At 58.3% G+C, this 16,440-nt stretch overlaps 1 protein-coding gene across 1 annotated transcript in view; it reads left to right on the forward strand.

Annotated features, from left to right (window-relative positions):
- Positions 1 to 16,440, forward strand: part of LOC102057111 (deleted in malignant brain tumors 1 protein-like) — a 48,586-nt gene that overhangs the window by 6,610 nt on the left and 25,536 nt on the right. Inside the window, exons 5-17 of the mRNA XM_055711983.1 lie at positions 80 to 409; positions 1,054 to 1,383; positions 1,796 to 1,915; positions 2,030 to 2,076; positions 5,645 to 5,852; positions 7,845 to 8,177; positions 8,267 to 8,596; positions 9,512 to 9,841; positions 11,081 to 11,404; positions 11,972 to 12,301; positions 13,204 to 13,533; positions 14,596 to 14,934; positions 15,734 to 16,216. Coding sequence (XP_055567958.1) covers positions 80 to 409; positions 1,054 to 1,383; positions 1,796 to 1,915; positions 2,030 to 2,076; positions 5,645 to 5,852; positions 7,845 to 8,177; positions 8,267 to 8,596; positions 9,512 to 9,841; positions 11,081 to 11,404; positions 11,972 to 12,301; positions 13,204 to 13,533; positions 14,596 to 14,934; positions 15,734 to 16,216 — 3,834 coding nt within the window. The remainder of the gene's footprint in view (positions 1 to 79; positions 410 to 1,053; positions 1,384 to 1,795; positions 1,916 to 2,029; positions 2,077 to 5,644; positions 5,853 to 7,844; positions 8,178 to 8,266; positions 8,597 to 9,511; positions 9,842 to 11,080; positions 11,405 to 11,971; positions 12,302 to 13,203; positions 13,534 to 14,595; positions 14,935 to 15,733; positions 16,217 to 16,440) is intronic.

Below are 16,440 nucleotides of genomic sequence, written 5' to 3' on the forward strand. Positions count from 1 at the left end.
ACGGCTCAGCACCTTGCGAAGCCCCAGCGGTGCTGTGGATGACAGTCAGGTATGGATGTGTCCCTTCCTCCCTTCGCAGGTGCGGACGTGTCGGAGCAGCACCGAGTGCGGCTGGTGAACGGCTCAAACCGGTGCGTGGGACGAGTCGAGGTCTTTCATGATGAGAAGTGGGGAACCGTCTGCGATGATGGCTGGGACCTCCACGATGCCACTGTCGTCTGCAAGGAGCTGGGCTGTGAGGCAGCGCTGTCTGCACCAGGCTCAGCTCATTTTGGACCGGGCTCTGATCCCATCTGGCTGGACGACGTTCACTGCGTGGGGACGGAGTCTTCCCTCACCCAGTGCGAGTTCAGCAACTGGGGAGAGCACAACTGCCACCACAACGAGGATGCTGGCGTGGTGTGCCTGGGTAACACCGGCTGGGGGACCGGGGTGGGCGAGCCAGGGTGGTAGGTGGCCGCCCAGGGGTGGCTGGGGTAGTGCTGGAGCTGATGTTCTACCCCAGGGTTCTGCCGCGTTCTCCCTCCGCTCCCTCCGCTCCCTCCTCCCCATCCCAGGGCTGTGCTGGGTTCTCCCTCCGCTCGCTTTTCCCTGTCCCCTGGGCTGTTCCCAGCTTTTCCCCAGCCACTTTTCTCGGGAGTTGAGCAAAAAAACGCTGCCCTGGCATAACCAGGAGCTGTGCACCTGAGTGGAATTAATTTAATCTCGATTACGTCCCTCTAGCTCACCCTGGATGGGCAAAGCCTTGTTCAGGGGAAAAAAATATTAAAATCCAGGCACTTTCCTAGACACAGGAGGTCCAGTGGCACCAGGGGGGTGGGTGTGGGGTCTCCCATGAGCCCCATCCCGCAGATTCCAGCCCTGTAGTGACGTGTATGGAGTCAGGCAGTTGCGAGGGGATGGAGTGAGGCAATCCACGCCTCGTAGCTGGTGGTGGGTGCCGGTGGTTTGCCTTCAGCTGGGTGGGAGAGGGAAAAAAACCCGACCTGGGAGCAAGTTGGAAGCTCCGGGTGGCATCTGGGGTGGGACTTAACCCTTGGGTTTGTCTGGCAGGCACGGACCCCTTGGAGGTGCGGGTGCGGGACGGCCCCGGTCCCTGCGTGGGGCGGGTGGAAGTGCTCTCCAACACTACCTGGTACGGGGTGTGCGGCAGCAGCTGGAGCTTGCTGGAAGCTGAGGTGGTCTGCAGGCAGCTGGGCTGTGGGCCAGCCCAGTCGGCGCCCACCGGAGCCCAGTTCAGCCCCGGGGACGGCCGTGCCTTGCTGGAGGGGCTGAGATGCCGGGGGACCGAGGGGCTGCTCCTGGAGTGCCAGCAGAAGGAGATGGGGCCGGGGGCATGCCGGCAGGGCTCGGCGGCCGGCGTGGTGTGCGCGATGCCCAAGGGTAAGCGCCGGAGTCTGCTGTCATCTGCTTGTTTACATTGCACATTTTGTCTTTATATTTTTATCATAATTTCCGAATTGTTTCCGTAAACCTTTTTCCTGGGAGGGGGTGGGTGGGCAGAGAAGGCCACCAGCAGGGTGAAGGCATCTCAGTGGCTTTGGACCCCAGAGCATCCCCCCACTCTGTTTGCACAAACCCACTGTGGGGGGGTGGGTGCACCCGCCCACCCCTCCCCTTCCCCCCAAAAAGAGGCGGAGCTGTGATTCCTGCTGCTGCTGCCGAGGCTCAGCCCTGTGCCTCGGGAAGGACGTGGCGCACCCCCCCCCCCCCAAACCGTGCAGCAGAAGGGAAGGATGAGAGGGGGGCAGCTCATCCTGCTGACCCTGCCTCGTGTGCTTGACTCTTCCTGCAGACCTCATGCAATCCTGTTCGGTGCTGGGGGGCCTGCTTGGCACCGAGGCGATGCTCTGCGGCGTCCTGCTGGTTCTCTACCTGTGGGCGAGGTACGGAAGGCGGGCCGGACGCTCCCTAGGTAAGAGCAGGACCGTAGTACATGCGGTGGGGCTGGCTGCGCTCCCAGCTGGCCTGGGTGCCCCCCACCCTGGGGCTGGGGGTCACAGCGTCATCCTGCGCCTTCGTTTTGCAGACAAGATGCTTACAAAGAAGACTGAGGACACCGGTGTGGCATCCCAGGCTTAGGCGGGATGCAAAGACCCTAGAAGACCCTTGTTTTGTGGAGCTGGAAGAGCAGAGCAGCGGCTGCGACGGTCAGCAGAGGGGGAGCCCCCTGGAGCAGGGCAAAGACCCCCACCCCATGTGTCCCAGAGCCCCCAGCTCACTGCGCTGAGCCTCTGTGGATCTCCCCACTCAGCACCACGAAGCCCCTCAGCCTCCAAGCCAGGTCTTCTCGGACTGACCCCCATCCGGTCCCTCTGCAGAGGATCCATCCTGACCCCATCCGAGCAGATCCCTCTTGTTCCCCCCCCCTACAACCGCTCTAATCCCTAATCCCAGCCCCCCACCCCCCCCCATAATCCCCATAACCCACTGCAGGTCACCACCCTCCCCACATTCCCGACGGGATCGCACCTTTTCCCCTAGATCTCCCTGGAAAGTGAGGATTACCAAGCTGGGAGCATGGTAATGAGAAGGAAAATGAGGAGGGGTCTTCAAAGCCTGTCTAGGATATGGTGAGAAGCCCCTCCTCCCCCGTATTTATTTGAAGACCAGTAAAAATCCTGAAATCCAAAAAACCAGGAATGCGGCGTGATAGGTAGTTGGGGCTATGGCGTAACCTGGCGAGGTGGAGGAATAAGCCCCTTGGTTGTAGCAGCACTGTCAAGAGACGGGAGGTTCCAGTTGACCAATGCTGGGTCAGAAATGCTCCTGGTCACCACCAAGGAAGCATCATGTTTGTCGTGGAGCAAGCCATGGAGCTCCAGATCCATCCATGGTCCTGGTCACCACCAAGGAAGGGTTACATTCATGGTGGAGCAAGCCATGGAGCTCCAGACCCATCCATGGTCCTGGTCACCACCAAGGAAGGGTCACATTCATGGTGGAGCAAGCCATGGAGCTCCAGACCCATCCATGGTCCTGGCCACCACCAAGGAAGGGTCACGTTCGTTGTGGAGCAAGCCATGGAGCTCTAGATCCATCCGCCACTTTGGTGAAGCCAGGTCGTGGTCAGAGAAATGTCCCAGCTCCGCCGGGAGGGAAGGAAAGGACCACCAGCTTGGGCAGGTTGCGATGAGGTTGCACCGAGGTTGTCGCTGCACAAGGGCGTGGAAGGGAAGTGACGTGACGCAAGAGGCAGCGGGGAGAAGATAGGCCTGATGGAAGTCACAGTGTGTATTTCCATGGCCTTCAGGTCTGGCCTCCTTCTAGAACCTCGCCCTCTGTGGCCAGGTGTCTCCTGTCAATGTGTGGCCACAAGATCACCTGCTGCTCCTCCATGGACATCCATCCGTCCGTCACTCTTAGGATTATGGGGTTTCTCATCTGGCAGCTGAGCCTTCTCATCTTCCTCCTGGTCCCCCCCAGGAGCCCTGGTCTCCCCCAGGAGAGGTGGTCCTCCCCAGGAGCCCTGATCCTCCCCAGGAGCCCTGGTCTTACCCACGAGATCTGGTCCTCCCCAGAAGATCTGGTCCCCCCCAGAAGATGTGGTCGCCCCCAGAAGACCTGCCCCCCCTAGGAGACGTGGTCCCCCCCAGGAGCCCTGGTCCACCTCAGAAGACTTGGTCCTCCCCAGGGGACCTGGACCTCTCCAGAAGATGTGGTCGCCCCCAGAAGACGTTCCCCCCTGAGGAGCCCTGCCCCACCCCCCGAGGGGCCCTGGTCCCCACCAGGAGCCCTGGTCCCCCTGAGAAGATGTGGTCCTCCCCAGGAGCCCTGGTCCTCCCCAGGAGATCTGGTCCCCCCCAGAAGACCTGGCCCCCTCAGGAGATGTGGCCCCCCCCCCCTCCCCAGGAGACCCGGTCCACCTCAGACTGGTCCCCCCAGAAGACCTGGTCCCCCACAGAAGACCTGGTCCTCCAGCCTTGCCTGTCCCAAAGTTCACACCGCAGACCCAGGTTCCTTCTGGCTCCGGCTGGATTCCCTCAAAATCTGGGAAAACAGGAACCTGGCCCCAGTTTTGTGCCGTAAAATCCATGCACGCCCTTTGGAGAATGTCTTCATCATCAAGCTGGGGTGACACGATGCTCCTCACGGCTCCTGCAGGATCTGCACCCGCCGGATCCCAGCGCTTGGGCTTGGTGCAGCACCTCAAGAAGGAATTTGGACACAACACCCGCGTTCCCAAGGGATGTAGGACTGGGACTCACTTCCAAAGTGATTTTATTTTTTCGTCCAAATGATGAAAACGGCCCCAGAGGGAACACGCTCGCCTGGGGCCGCGTCGTGCTCCAACGGCCGATGGCATTTCCGTGCCGGTTGATCAGGAATCTCATTGCTGTTGGGATTTTTTGGTTGCAAAAAAGGGGAACAAAGTCCTTGGCCTTGCTTGGTGCAAATGGAGTCACCTTTCCTCGTGGCTCCGCTTTTTTTTTTTTTTTTTTTAATGAGTTTTGATGTGTTTCCAACCTCGTTTCCCCCCACCTTGTTATTCCACCTTTCGTTCGCACGCATCTTTTCCCCCCGTTGGTCCTCCCCCCGAGCTCAGCATGCCTCTGGCATTTGGGTTTCTCCCATTTGATCTTCCCACAGGCAGGAATTTACTTGCCGTGCTCTCGTAGTAGGAATTTCCGACCCTCTCAAGTTTTGCCAGGCTGAGCGGAGTAAACTCAGCCCAAGACTTCCCCGTCCTCTTCCCGTCCCGCGCTCCGCTTTTCCATCTTACTTTGGTGTAGATATGACCAGGACCTCCCGCCGTGTTTGTAGCGGGGGTCACATCCTTCCTCCATCCAAGCGCCATCTCCAAGGCACAGCACCCACCTCCACCCGAGCCCTCCCTTTCACCCAAACAAGTGACGTTAATTTGACGACCCTTTTTTTTTTTTTCCCCAAAACTCAATCCTTCCTGGTGATGCTGCTCCGGCTTCCAGCCCTTTCCTTGGCGTGCTGCCATGGAACGATTGGAGGATGAGAAGCTCTTCCATCCTCTCGGAAGCTCAGGATATACTTGGAGCAGTTTGCAAGGGACGTACCCGGAGCATCATCCGCAGAAGTGCCATTGGGACGCCAAGCGGCGCATCCCAACAGGATTTTTGCCGTCTCCCAAGTGCAGCCACGTCAGGGTAAGAAAACACTGGTTCCCTTCATTTTCCAAATGGGATCAAGCCATTGGAAGCGTCTCAGGGTGGGTTGCAAGACCCTTTCTCATCATGGAGAGCATCCAGCCTCGCCCCGTGGCCAAGCATTGGCTCCAGCCTCTGCAATAAACCAATAAACCCGTTCCCAGTCTGGAGTAACCCATTTTCTGGTGGTGGACGATCGCTCCAAACCCAACCGGATGGTCGAAGGAAGAAAACACCCTTCTGTTTCCCCGCTTTTCAATGTAAAGGTTTGATTTAGTTTATCAAAAGCCACGTTTTTATCGCGGGAAGACGCCAGGGCAGCCGAGGCACCCGCAGGGGTCAGCACGTCGGTGCCGGGACGCGGACGTTGGAAGGGATTTTGTTTGCACCGTATTTTCCGGGAATGGCTGGTTCTTTCGCAAGCTGATGACCAGACTGGCCGCGGGTCAGGAGGTGAAACACCCAGCGGGGAGCAGGGTAGAGGAAGAGGGAGGGCTGGCCGCCCTCCCAGTTAGCCCTCCCAGTTGGCTACTGGGACGTGCTGGGATCAACCGGCATCTTTCCAACGGGGACGGTTCCACGGTTCCACTCCGAGCTGCAGTTTGCGCGTTGGGAATATGGGGACGCAGGGCAGTCCCCGTCCCTCACCCAGCCCCCTCAGGCATAGAAGCCCACCCCCCCCTGGTGGGCTCAAGCACGTGGGGACCCTCCTCCTACTGGCGTGCCTTTGGGGTGAGTGGCGTTAGCCCTGGGGCTGCTGGTAGCCCGTGGACCACCTCAGCTCCTCCTGCTGGCCGTGTGGCTGGGGCTTTGGGCCGGGGGCTGGCTGAGGGGGCTGGGGTTCACGGAGGGGGCTGGGGGGTGGGCTGGGGTGTGTGTGTGGAGGAGGGTGAAAGGGGTTTGACACCAAGTCGAGGGCTTGGCTGGCTCCGGAGCCACGCGTGGCGGGGCTGCTGCTGCACGGTTCTGCCCCGTAATTAAAGGTTTGTGCCCCATTATTGGAGGTTTTTGCCCTGTAATTGAAAGTAGTTAAAGGTTTTTGCCCCATTATCGGAGGTTTGTGCCCTGTAATTAAAGGTTTGTGCCCCGTTATTGGAGGTTTGTGCCCCATAATCGGAGGTTTCATGCAAAGGGGGTTTTGTGCAAAGGGAGGTTCGTGCAAAGGGGGTTTCGTTGTAAAGGGGGGGTTGTGTAAAGGGGGTTTTGTTGCAAAGGGGGTTTTGTGCAAAGGGGGTTTCCTTGCAAAGGGGCTTGTTTCCTTGCAGAGGGGCTGGTTTCCTGCCGAAGGGCCCCGTTTCCTTGCAGTGGGAGTTGCTTCCTTGCAAAGGGGTTTCCTTGTGAGGCTTCTTTCCCGCTCCCTGCTGCACAGCCCGGCCGCAAGAGCTGAGCTCTGCACTGCAGCTGCCCAGATGCCGACTTGAGATTTTATTTTTTACCTGTTCCCTCCTCTCTCGGGCCCCGGCAACCTCCCGAGTGCTGTGCCTGTTGCCCTGCTTGCTGCCTCACTTACTGCTGGTCGCACTGTGCACAGCTCAGTGGCCTGAGCCCTTCAGGAGTCATTATCCGTGGTCAAAACGCTGATTGACACAACGCAATCATATCCCTCAACAATTTTTTGGGTTTTTTTACCTCTCTGATGACCCCCTTGAGCTCTCCCCATGACTGACCCTCCCCGTTACAGCTCCTTTCCCCACCATCTCCCTTTGGTTGGCGCAAAACCGCACCGACGGGGCCGCGGCCATCTCGTGGCATGGGTCTTGTGCCTTGCCAAGACCCTTGACCTTGCCAAGACCCTTGACCTTGCCAAGACCCTTGACCTTGCCAAGACCCTTGACCTTGCCAAGACCCTTGACCTTGCCAAGACCCTTGACCTTGCCAAGACCCTTCACGTCGTCAAGACCCTTCGCGTCGTCAAGACCCTTCGCCTCGCCAAGACCCTTCGCCTTGCCAAGACGCTTCGCCTTGCCAAGAAAGACCCTTCACCTCGCCACGACCCTTCACCTCACCAAGATCCTTCACCTTCTCAAGATCCTTCACCTTCTCAAGACCCTTCACCTCACCAAGAAAGACCTCTCACCTTGCCGAGTCCCTTCACCTCACTGAGACCCTTCACCTTGCCGAGACCCTTGACCTTCTCAAGACCCTTCACGTTCCCAACACCCTTCACCTCGCCGAGACCCTTCACCTCGCCAAGACCCTTTGCCTTCCTGTGACCCTTTGCCTTCCCGAGACCCTTTGCCTTCCTGAGACCCTTCACCTTGCCAAGAAAGACCCTTCACCTTGCCAAGACCCTTCCCCTTCCCAAGACCCTTCCCCTCACGTGTGTTCCCTCTCACCATGCGGCTGGACCCCGAGGCACTGCCTCTGTGGTGAAGCTCCATCTTTGCTTGGACAAAAAAACACATAAGTGCAAATACCCTTTTTTTTTTTTTTCTTTTCCTGCCTGTTCAACGAGCAAGAAAAGGGCTCTGGGGTGGGATTTGGATTTAAAATGGTTCTTCTTCTTATTATTATCTAAATAGATGGGTTGGATGTGGAGGTGGGGCGTTGGGTTGACTGGAGATGCCCCAGGTCATCTGAGATGCTGAGGGATGCGTGGGACAGTCACCACCCCGCAACGAAACCTCTTTTTGTGGGGTAGGAGACACCTCAGACCCCTGAGATGTTTTATCCCCCCTCCTCAATATTCCCCCTCCCCTCTTCTTTCCCCTCCTGCCTTCGCAGGTTCGGCTGCTGAGAGCCCAGGGGGGGTCCTTCGCCTGGTGGGTGGCCCCAGCCGCTGCGCCGGGCGGGTGGAGGTGCTCCACAACGGGACGTGGGGGACAGTTTGTGATGACGGCTGGGGCTCCCCGGAGGGTCGGGTGGTCTGCCGGCAGCTGGGCTGCGGGACGGTGCTGGCGGTGGCTCCGGGAGCTCGTTACGGAGAAGGAATGGGACAGATTTGGTTGGATGAAGTCAACTGCACGGGGGAGGAAAGCAACTTGTCCCAGTGCCGAGCCAAACCGTGGGGGGAACACAACTGTCACCACGTGGAGGATGCCAGCGTGGAGTGCTCAGGTAGTTTGGCACAACGCCACTGTCCCTGCATCCCTCCCTGCTGCGCTGGTGGTGCCGCGCATCCCTCATTCCTGTTGGGATACCCACAGATTCCAGCCTGGCCGCTTTGGGAACCCTCCAGTTACGCAACGGTCCCAACCGGTGCGCCGGGAGGGTGGAGGTGCTCCACGACCACATGTGGGGGACAATCTGTGATGACGGCTGGGACCTGGCGGATGCGGCAGTGGTGTGCCGGCAGCTGGGCTGCGGTGCGGCGCTGGTGGCCACCGGCGGGGCACATTTCGGCAGGGGCCATGATCCCATCTGGCTGGACGAGGTCAACTGCACCGGTGCCGAGGGGACCCTCTTTGATTGCCACGCCACCGCCTGGGGGGACAACAACTGCTTCCACGGGGAGGACGCCGGGGTGATCTGTGCAGGTAAACTGTTTCGGGGTCCTGAAGGGGTCAGGGGGTGGTTCCTGCGCCCCCCACCCAAGGGTGCTCACCCACAGCGTCCCCTTAAGGTTGAGCAAAGACCCTGCAAAGCCATCCCCCGCGTCCTGCAGCCGAAGGGCCATTGGTTTGTGGTACTGTGCATGATTTATCGGCGACCCCCCCCCCCCCCAAAAAAAAAAAAAGGCTCGATTCTGTCTCGCCTGTGGATGCTGGGCTGGTGGTGGAGGGTTTGGTGTGTGTGTAGCTCCTTTTATTTGGAATGTGTGGCAGGGAGCAGGGAAGGGCCGTTGCAAGCTTTGCGGGAAGGTGGCAGCAATAAAAAGGGACTTTGCAAGAAGGTGACTTTGCAATAAATGGCCTTTGCTATAAGGTGACTTTGCAATAAAAAGTGACTTTGAAATAAAAAGTGACTGCAATAAAAAGTGACTTTGCAATAAGGTGACTTTGCAATAAATGGCCTTTGCAGGAAGGTGACGGCAATAAAAAGGGACTTTGCAGTAAGGTGACTTTGCAATAAATGGCCTTTGCAGGAAGGTGACTTTGCAATAAATCACCTTTGCAATAAATAAATGGCCTTTGCCAGAAGGTGACAGCAATGAAAAGTGACTTTGCAATAAAAAGGGACTTTGCAATAAAAAGGGACTTTGCAATCGGCTGACTTTGCAATGAGGTGACTTTGCAATAAAAAGTGACTTTGCAATGAGGTGACTTTGCAATAAAAAGTGACTTTACAATAAAAAGGGACTTTGCAATTGGGTGACTTCCATTGCAAGTTTCTTCTTATGAGGACGCTGATCCTCGCTGTGCCGGGAGGGTCCCCCGGTGCATGGAGGATCCTTGCCACGCACGGAGGATCCCCCCCGTAACCGCAGCTTTTCCCTCGCTTGTCACCGGCAGCCTCGGGATTACCGGTGAGCACTGAGCTCCGCCTGGCCAATGGCTCCAGTGGCTGCGAGGGCCGGGTGGAGGTGGCCCACAACGGCACCTGGGTGGCCCTGTGCGCCCAGGGCTGGGGGCTGCCGGAGGCCGGCGTGGTGTGCCGGCAGCTGGGCTGCGGCAGTGCCCTGGTGGCGCCCGATGGGCAGCGTTTTGGCCAAGGCAGCGGCGGCATGTGGCCCCACGGCGTGAGCTGCGCGGGCACCGAGCCCAGCCTGGCCACCTGCCAGGTGAAGGAGTGGCCCAACGGCACGTGTCACCGTGGGACAGGAGCCGGCGCAGTGTGCACAGGTAACGCACTGCGCGCAGCATGGCAGGGTGCGTCGCAGTTGATCCGTCGCGTTGGGTTTTCCATTGCTGCAACCTCGCGGACATGTGGCGTCACCAAATGTCACTGGAGGAATTTTTGGGGGGTCCTCCTGGAGGGGGGGCGGGCGCCGACGCTGGTGGGTGGGATGCAACCATGGGGTGCCTTGCCCCTTCGCCCGCCAGCACGAGCGATCTGCCGGCATTTTGTTGCGGCGACATGATGCACGTGGGGCGCTTGCATCCTCTGAAAGTGCCAGGGTGATTTTCTTTCTCCAAAAATTACCAGGTTTTTTTCCCAATTTGCCCCCCTTTTTTTCCCAGTTTTCCTGTATTTTCATGATTTTCCCCATTTTCCCTGATTTTTCCCATTTCCTCCATTTTCATGATTTTTTCCCGATTTTCTCCCATTTTTCCTGATTTTTCCCTGTTTTCCCTGATTTTTTCCCTATTTGTCCTGATTTTTTTCCCGATTTTTCCCAATTTCCCCTCTATTTTCCCAATTTTTCCTGTTTTCCCCTATTTTTTGTGATTTTTTCCCTATTTCTCCTGATTTTTCCCTGATTTCTCCCAATTTTCCCCCTATTTTTCCCAATTTTTCCCCAATTTCCCCAATTTTTCCTGTTTTTCCTGATTTTTCCCCTATTTCTCCTCATTTTTTCCGATTTCCCCCATTTTTTCCAATTTCTTTCCCCAATTTTTCCCAATTTTCCCCCATTTTCCCCAATTTTTCCCAATTCCCCCCATTTTTCCCAATTTCTTTCCGCAGTTTTTCCCGATTTCCCCTATTTTTCCCCATTTTTCCCAATTTCCCTGACTTTTCCCATTTTTCCCCTTCTTCCCCTATTTTTCCCTATTTCCTCCCATTTTTCCTCATTTCCCCCTGACTTTTCCTGATTTTTCACTATATTTCCCTGATTTTCTCCTATTTTTCCCTACTTTTTCTGATTTTTTCCTGATTCTTCCTGATTTCTCTGATTTTCCCATTTTTCCTGATTTTTCCCCTGATTTTTCTCTTTTCCCCCAATTTTTCTCGATTTTCCTCTATTTTTCCCTATTTTCCCCTGCTTTTCCCAATTTTTCCCTACTTTTCCCTATTTTTCCCGATTTCCCCCCATTTTCCCTGATTTTTTTCCTGATTTTTTTCCCCCATTTCCCCCCGTTTTTCCCCATTTTCCCTGATTTTTTCCCAATTTTTTCCCGATTTCCCCCCTTTTTTTCCAGGTAACGTGGAAGGCGACCGTGTGCGCTTGGTCAACTACAGCAACCGCTGCGCCGGCAGGGTGGAGATTTTCCATAACCAGCGGTGGGGGACGGTGTGCGACGACAACTGGGACCTACTGGATGCCACCGTGGTTTGCCGGCAGCTGGGCTGCGGCCACGCGCTCTCAGCCCCCCGGGGGGGGCAGTTCGGACGGGGAGGGGGTGTCATCTGGCTGGACGAGACGAATTGCACTGGGAGGGAGCCCGCCCTGTCCGCCTGCCCCGCGCGCCCGTGGGGCGTCACCGATTGCTACCACGGGGAAGACGCTGGCGTCGTTTGTTCCGGTGAGGGATGCGCCGTGGCATCGTTTGGGGTGGGGAGGGGCCGTGAGGGGGAGGGGTTCTGTACCCCCAGGGAGGGCTTCTGGTGGTTGCCAGTGGCGGCCAAGGCAGGGTTGGTGGGTGGTCGTGGGGTGGGGTTATTTGAGGCAGGGGGAGGTGGTCCGGCGGGGATCCCTGAGTCCTGCTCCTCTGGGAACCCACCAGCTCCAGCAGGCACCCTGGGGACCCCCAGGGGACCCTCCGTGGTGCCTTCTGGCACCCTGAGGACCCTCTGCCGTGCCTTCTGGCACCCTGGGGACCCCCCACCGTGACTTCCAGCACCCTGGGCACCCTCCACCATGCCTTTTGGCACTGGGGACCCTCTGCCATGCCATTTGGCACCATGGGGCCCCCCTGGGCACCCTCTCCTGTTCCTTCTGGCACCCTGGGCACCATCTGCCGTGCCTTTTGACACCCTGGGGACCCTCCCCCGTGCCATTCGTCACCCTGTGGAGCTCAATCGCCCTGGGCTCCACGCGGCGGGAGGCCGGTGGCCGTCTGCTGGCATCGGTAACCCCGCGGTGTTGGCAGCCTCGCTTGCCCCCGAGCCAGCCCAGCTCCGGCTGGCAAACGGCTCCCACCGCTGCGCCGGCCGCGTCGAGGTGCTGCACTGGGGGGAGTGGGGGACCGTGTGCCCCCGTGGCTGGGATGTGCGGGACGCCGAGGTCGTGTGCCAGCAACTGGGCTGCGGGACGGCACTGGCAGCGTCGGAAGAGGCCGATTTCGGTCCCGGATCCCTGCGCGTGTGGCTGGACAACGTGGAGTGCCAGGGGACGGAGCAGAGCCTGAGGAAATGTCGGGCCAGCCCCAGAGGAGAGGGCAGCTGCGGCCACCCAAGGCGTGCTGGCGCTGTGTGCTCAGGTGGGTGCAGCTCCAGCACCCGCGGAAGAGGGAGGGGGAACACCCCCCCTCCCAGTGGGGAACGTGGGGCCACTGGGGCAGGGGGCTTTGGGAAGGGTCACCGGGAGCGGGGGGGATGGGATGCTGCGGGTTCAGAGCAAGGCGGGATCCTTCCTCTCTTCCCAGATCCTTCCTCTCTTCCTGGATTTTTCCTCTTCCTGGATTCTTCCTCTCTTCCCGGATTCTTCCTCTCTTCCTGGATTATTCTTCTCGGATTCTTCCTCTTCCCAGATTCTTCCTCTCTTCCCGGATTCTTCCTCTCTTCCTGGATTATTCTTCTCGGATTCTTCCTCTTCCCAGATTCTTTCTCTCTTCCCGGATTCTTCCTCTTCCCGGATTCTTCCTCTTCCTGGATTCTTCCTCTCTTCCTGGACTCTTCCTCTCTTCCCGGACTCTTCCTCTTCCCAGATTCTTCCTCTCTTCCCGGATTCTTCCTCTTTCCAGATTCTTCCTCTTCCTAGATTCTTCCTCTCTTCCTGGATTCTTCCTCTCTTCCTGGATTCTTCCTCTCTTCCCTGATTCTTCCCCTTCCCAGATTTTCCTCTTCCCGGATTCTTCCTCTTCCTGGATTCTTCCTCTCTTCCCAGATTCTTCCTCTCTTCCCAGATTCTTCCTCTTCCCAGATTTTCCTTTTCCCGGATTCTTCCTCTTCCGGGATTCTTCCTCTTCCCAGATTCTTCCTCTCTTTCCGGATTATTCTCGGATTCTTCCTCTTCTTGGATTCTTCCTCTTCTTGGATTCTTCCTCTTCTCGGATTCTTCCTCTTCCCGGATTCTTCCTCGTTCCGCATTCTTCCTCTTCCCGCCTTCATCCTCGTCCCGTAGTGCAGCCGGATGCTCCAGCATCTCCTTCCCTCCTCGCAGGCTCGGTCATCTCCAGCTTCGCTCCGCTCCGCCTGTCTGACGGGCCGGGTCCCTGCGCCGGGCGGGTCGAGGTGTTTCACCAGGAGACGTGGGGGACGGTGTGTGACGATGGCTGGGACTTCCCGGCGGCACAGGCGGTGTGCCGCCAGCTGGACTGCGGCGTCCCCATTGCGGCTCCGCGCCGCGCTCGCTTCGGCCAGGGACACGGACCGATCTGGCTGGACAACGTACGCTGTGCCGGCACCGAGGCCGCCCTCTCCGAATGCCGGAGCCGGGGATGGGGCGTCCACCAATGCCAGCGTGGAGAGGAGGCTGGTGTCGTGTGCTCAGGTAACTGCTCCACATTGCAGAGCTGGGGGCAATCCTTACCCTGCACCTGCAGGTACTGCAGCGCTGCGGCACTGCGCTCCGCGGGGGCGCGGGGTTTGCGATGCAGGCGGTGTTTGTGCCCAGCCTGGAGACCTTTTGCTTTGAAATCAGCCCCTCGTGGCCCGTCCTGGCGGATGAAACCCCCCAAAACTCAATGTCCTGCTCATTTCCACCGCTATCCCCAAAAATACAGCTTCTGGCTCGCCTTGGGCCAGGGGTTTAGGACAAATCCCAGTGGTCACGTGGAGCGGAGATTGTCTCCATCAGGAAAATTGCAGCGTGGCCTCACCTGCTTCTTGACAGCGGGTCGAGGGGGTCTTCTCCCTGGTGGTCAGGGAGGATTCTCCAACAGCTTTGGTTGATCCATGGTTGATGTCCCTGTGATCCCGTCTCCCATCCCTCCATCTCCCCTCTGGCTCCCACTTTTTGCCGCAGGAATCCATTGTAGCAGCTGTCAGGAAGCTGAGGCGGTGACCGGGTTGCTCAATATGATGGATTTTGCGTAATAACTGGGTGTCACTGAGCGAGGCGGTATGGGAAGGTGGCATCTCCCCCTGGGTGGGCTCAAAGATCCTACAGGAAAACCTGTGTCCTTCAGGAGCAAGAGCTGGAGGGCAGCTGAGGGGGCCCCGGTGTCCCAAATGGCACAAGGGGGCCAATGGCTGGATGGCCGGACCCTGCTGGATGTGACCCACAGGGATGCTGATGAGCATCACTTGACCCGCAGAGATGATCCTGAGCATCCTTAATCCACAGGGATTCCCATGAGCATCCTTGACCCACAGGGATGCTCCTGAGCATCTGTAATCCACGGGGATGATCCTGAGCATCCTTAATCCACAGGGATGCTCCTGAGCTTCCTTAATCCACGGGGATGCTCCTGAGCATCCTTAATGAACAGGGATGCTCCTGAGCATCCTTGACCCACAGGGATGCTCATCTGCTGGTGTAAACCCGTTGCTCCCAAATTTCACAGGGTAGAAGGTACCTACCTCAACGTGTGTCCACCCTCTGATGTTGTAGGATCGGGATTTTCCGACCTGGGAAGCCTCCGTCTGGCCAACAGCTCGGATCCGTGCTCCGGGAGAGTTGAAGTGTTCCACGCTCAGCGTTGGGGGGGCGTCTGCACCGACGGCTGGGACCTGGCCGAAGCCCACGTGGTCTGTCGGCAGCTGGGCTGTGGGCCGGCGCGCTCGGCCGGGGGCTCCGGCCCGTTTGGCACTGGGAATGATCTGATCTGGCTGGATTCTGTGGATTGCACCGGGAACGAAGCAGCCCTCTTTGAGTGCAAGGTCAAGTTCTGGGGTGCTGAGAGCTGCCAAGGCAGGGGGTCCGCAAGCGTGGTGTGCTCCGCGGCCACAGGTCAGTGGCGGGGGGGGAGGGGGTCAGTCCTGCCATGGGGGGGTCACACAGACCCAGTCTGCCCATCTGGCTCCTCCTCGCCCTGCTCCAACCACCCCCCGTGCCTGCAGTCATGCCAGGGAGCCGGAGGTGTTTTCCGTTCTGAGGTCTGCCCATCCCTGGCTTCCCTTGGGCAAGGTGCTTGGAAATCCCTAACCTGGGATTCCCAGAAATCCCAAGCCTAGGATGCCCAGAAATCCCAAACCTACATTTCCAAGAAATCCCAATCCTAGGTCTCCCAGAAATCCCAAGCCTAGGTTCCCCAGAAATCCCAAGCCTAGGATCTCCAGAAAACTCAATCCTAGGTTTCCAAGAAATCCAAGTCCTAGGTTTCCAAGAAATCCCAAGCCTAGGCTCTCCAGAAAACTCAATCCTAGGTTTCCAAGAAATCCCAATCCTAGGATTCCCAGAAATCCCAATTTTAGGATTCCCAGCAATCCCAGTCCTAGGATTCCCAGAAATCTCAAGCCTAGGTCTCCCAGCAATCCCAATCCTAGGATTCCCAGCAATCCAGCAATCCCAAGCCTATCACACCTTGCCATTCCATGGGACACAAAGGTCCCTGCCACCCCAGGGTGCCAGATGCCCCCGGGGGGATATTTTCCCCCCTCGTGCTCCTGCACAGCCTCTGATCCCCAGGGATCCCCTTCTCCTCCCCAAGCTCCTCCTCGCTCCAGTCCTTGACGCCCTTGGGGCTCTTCGCCCCCTTGTGCCCCTGCGCTCACTGGTGTCACTGCCACTGCTTGGTGACTCGCTCCTGTTTGCCACCACGCTCACACCTGTGCGCCCAGAACCACGACGTGCCGGGAGGGCACCTTGAAAATGGGGGGTGCGGGGTCCCCCCCCGGGTCTCCAGCCACCATCCAGGTGTTTCCAGCCAGCGGGGGGGTCGTTTTCCTAATTTTCCTCATAGATTTGGACGCAGGGAGCACCGAAGACCTGCGGCTGGCTGACGGCCCGCACCGCTGCGCCGGGAGGGTGGAGATCTTCCACGACCAGCGCTGGGGGACGGTGTGCGATGACGGTTGGGACCTCAACGACGCGGTGGTGGTCTGCCGGCAGCTGGGCTGCGGGGTGGCCGTGGGTGCTCCAGGTTTGGCTGCTTTTGGGCAAGGAACCGGCCCCATTTGGCTACAAGGGGTGAGTTGTCTGGGGACAGAAGCCACCCTCACTGGATGCCCGGTCAAGCCTTGGCGCCATCGCGCTTGTAACCACGTGGAAGATGCCAGCGTTGTGTGCTCGGGTAGGTGGTTCTCCATCACGTGGACCCAACCCCCACCGTTCCCATGCAGGCTGGGATCAAACTGGCCACCCACTGGCCACCCAGTTGCCCAGATTCCTAGGAATCCTGTTAAACCCGGTGCTGGGAGACACGGGGAAAAATAGGACGCGCCGGGGAAAGAAAGCGGCACGGCAAAGACGTGCCTCAGCATCTGGTACCACCAGAAGGGTCCGAGGTGTTTTGAC

The sequence above is a fragment of the Falco cherrug genome, chromosome 5 (genome assembly GCF_023634085.1).
Source record: "Falco cherrug isolate bFalChe1 chromosome 5, bFalChe1.pri, whole genome shotgun sequence".
Classification (NCBI taxonomy): domain Eukaryota; kingdom Metazoa; phylum Chordata; class Aves; order Falconiformes; family Falconidae; genus Falco; species Falco cherrug.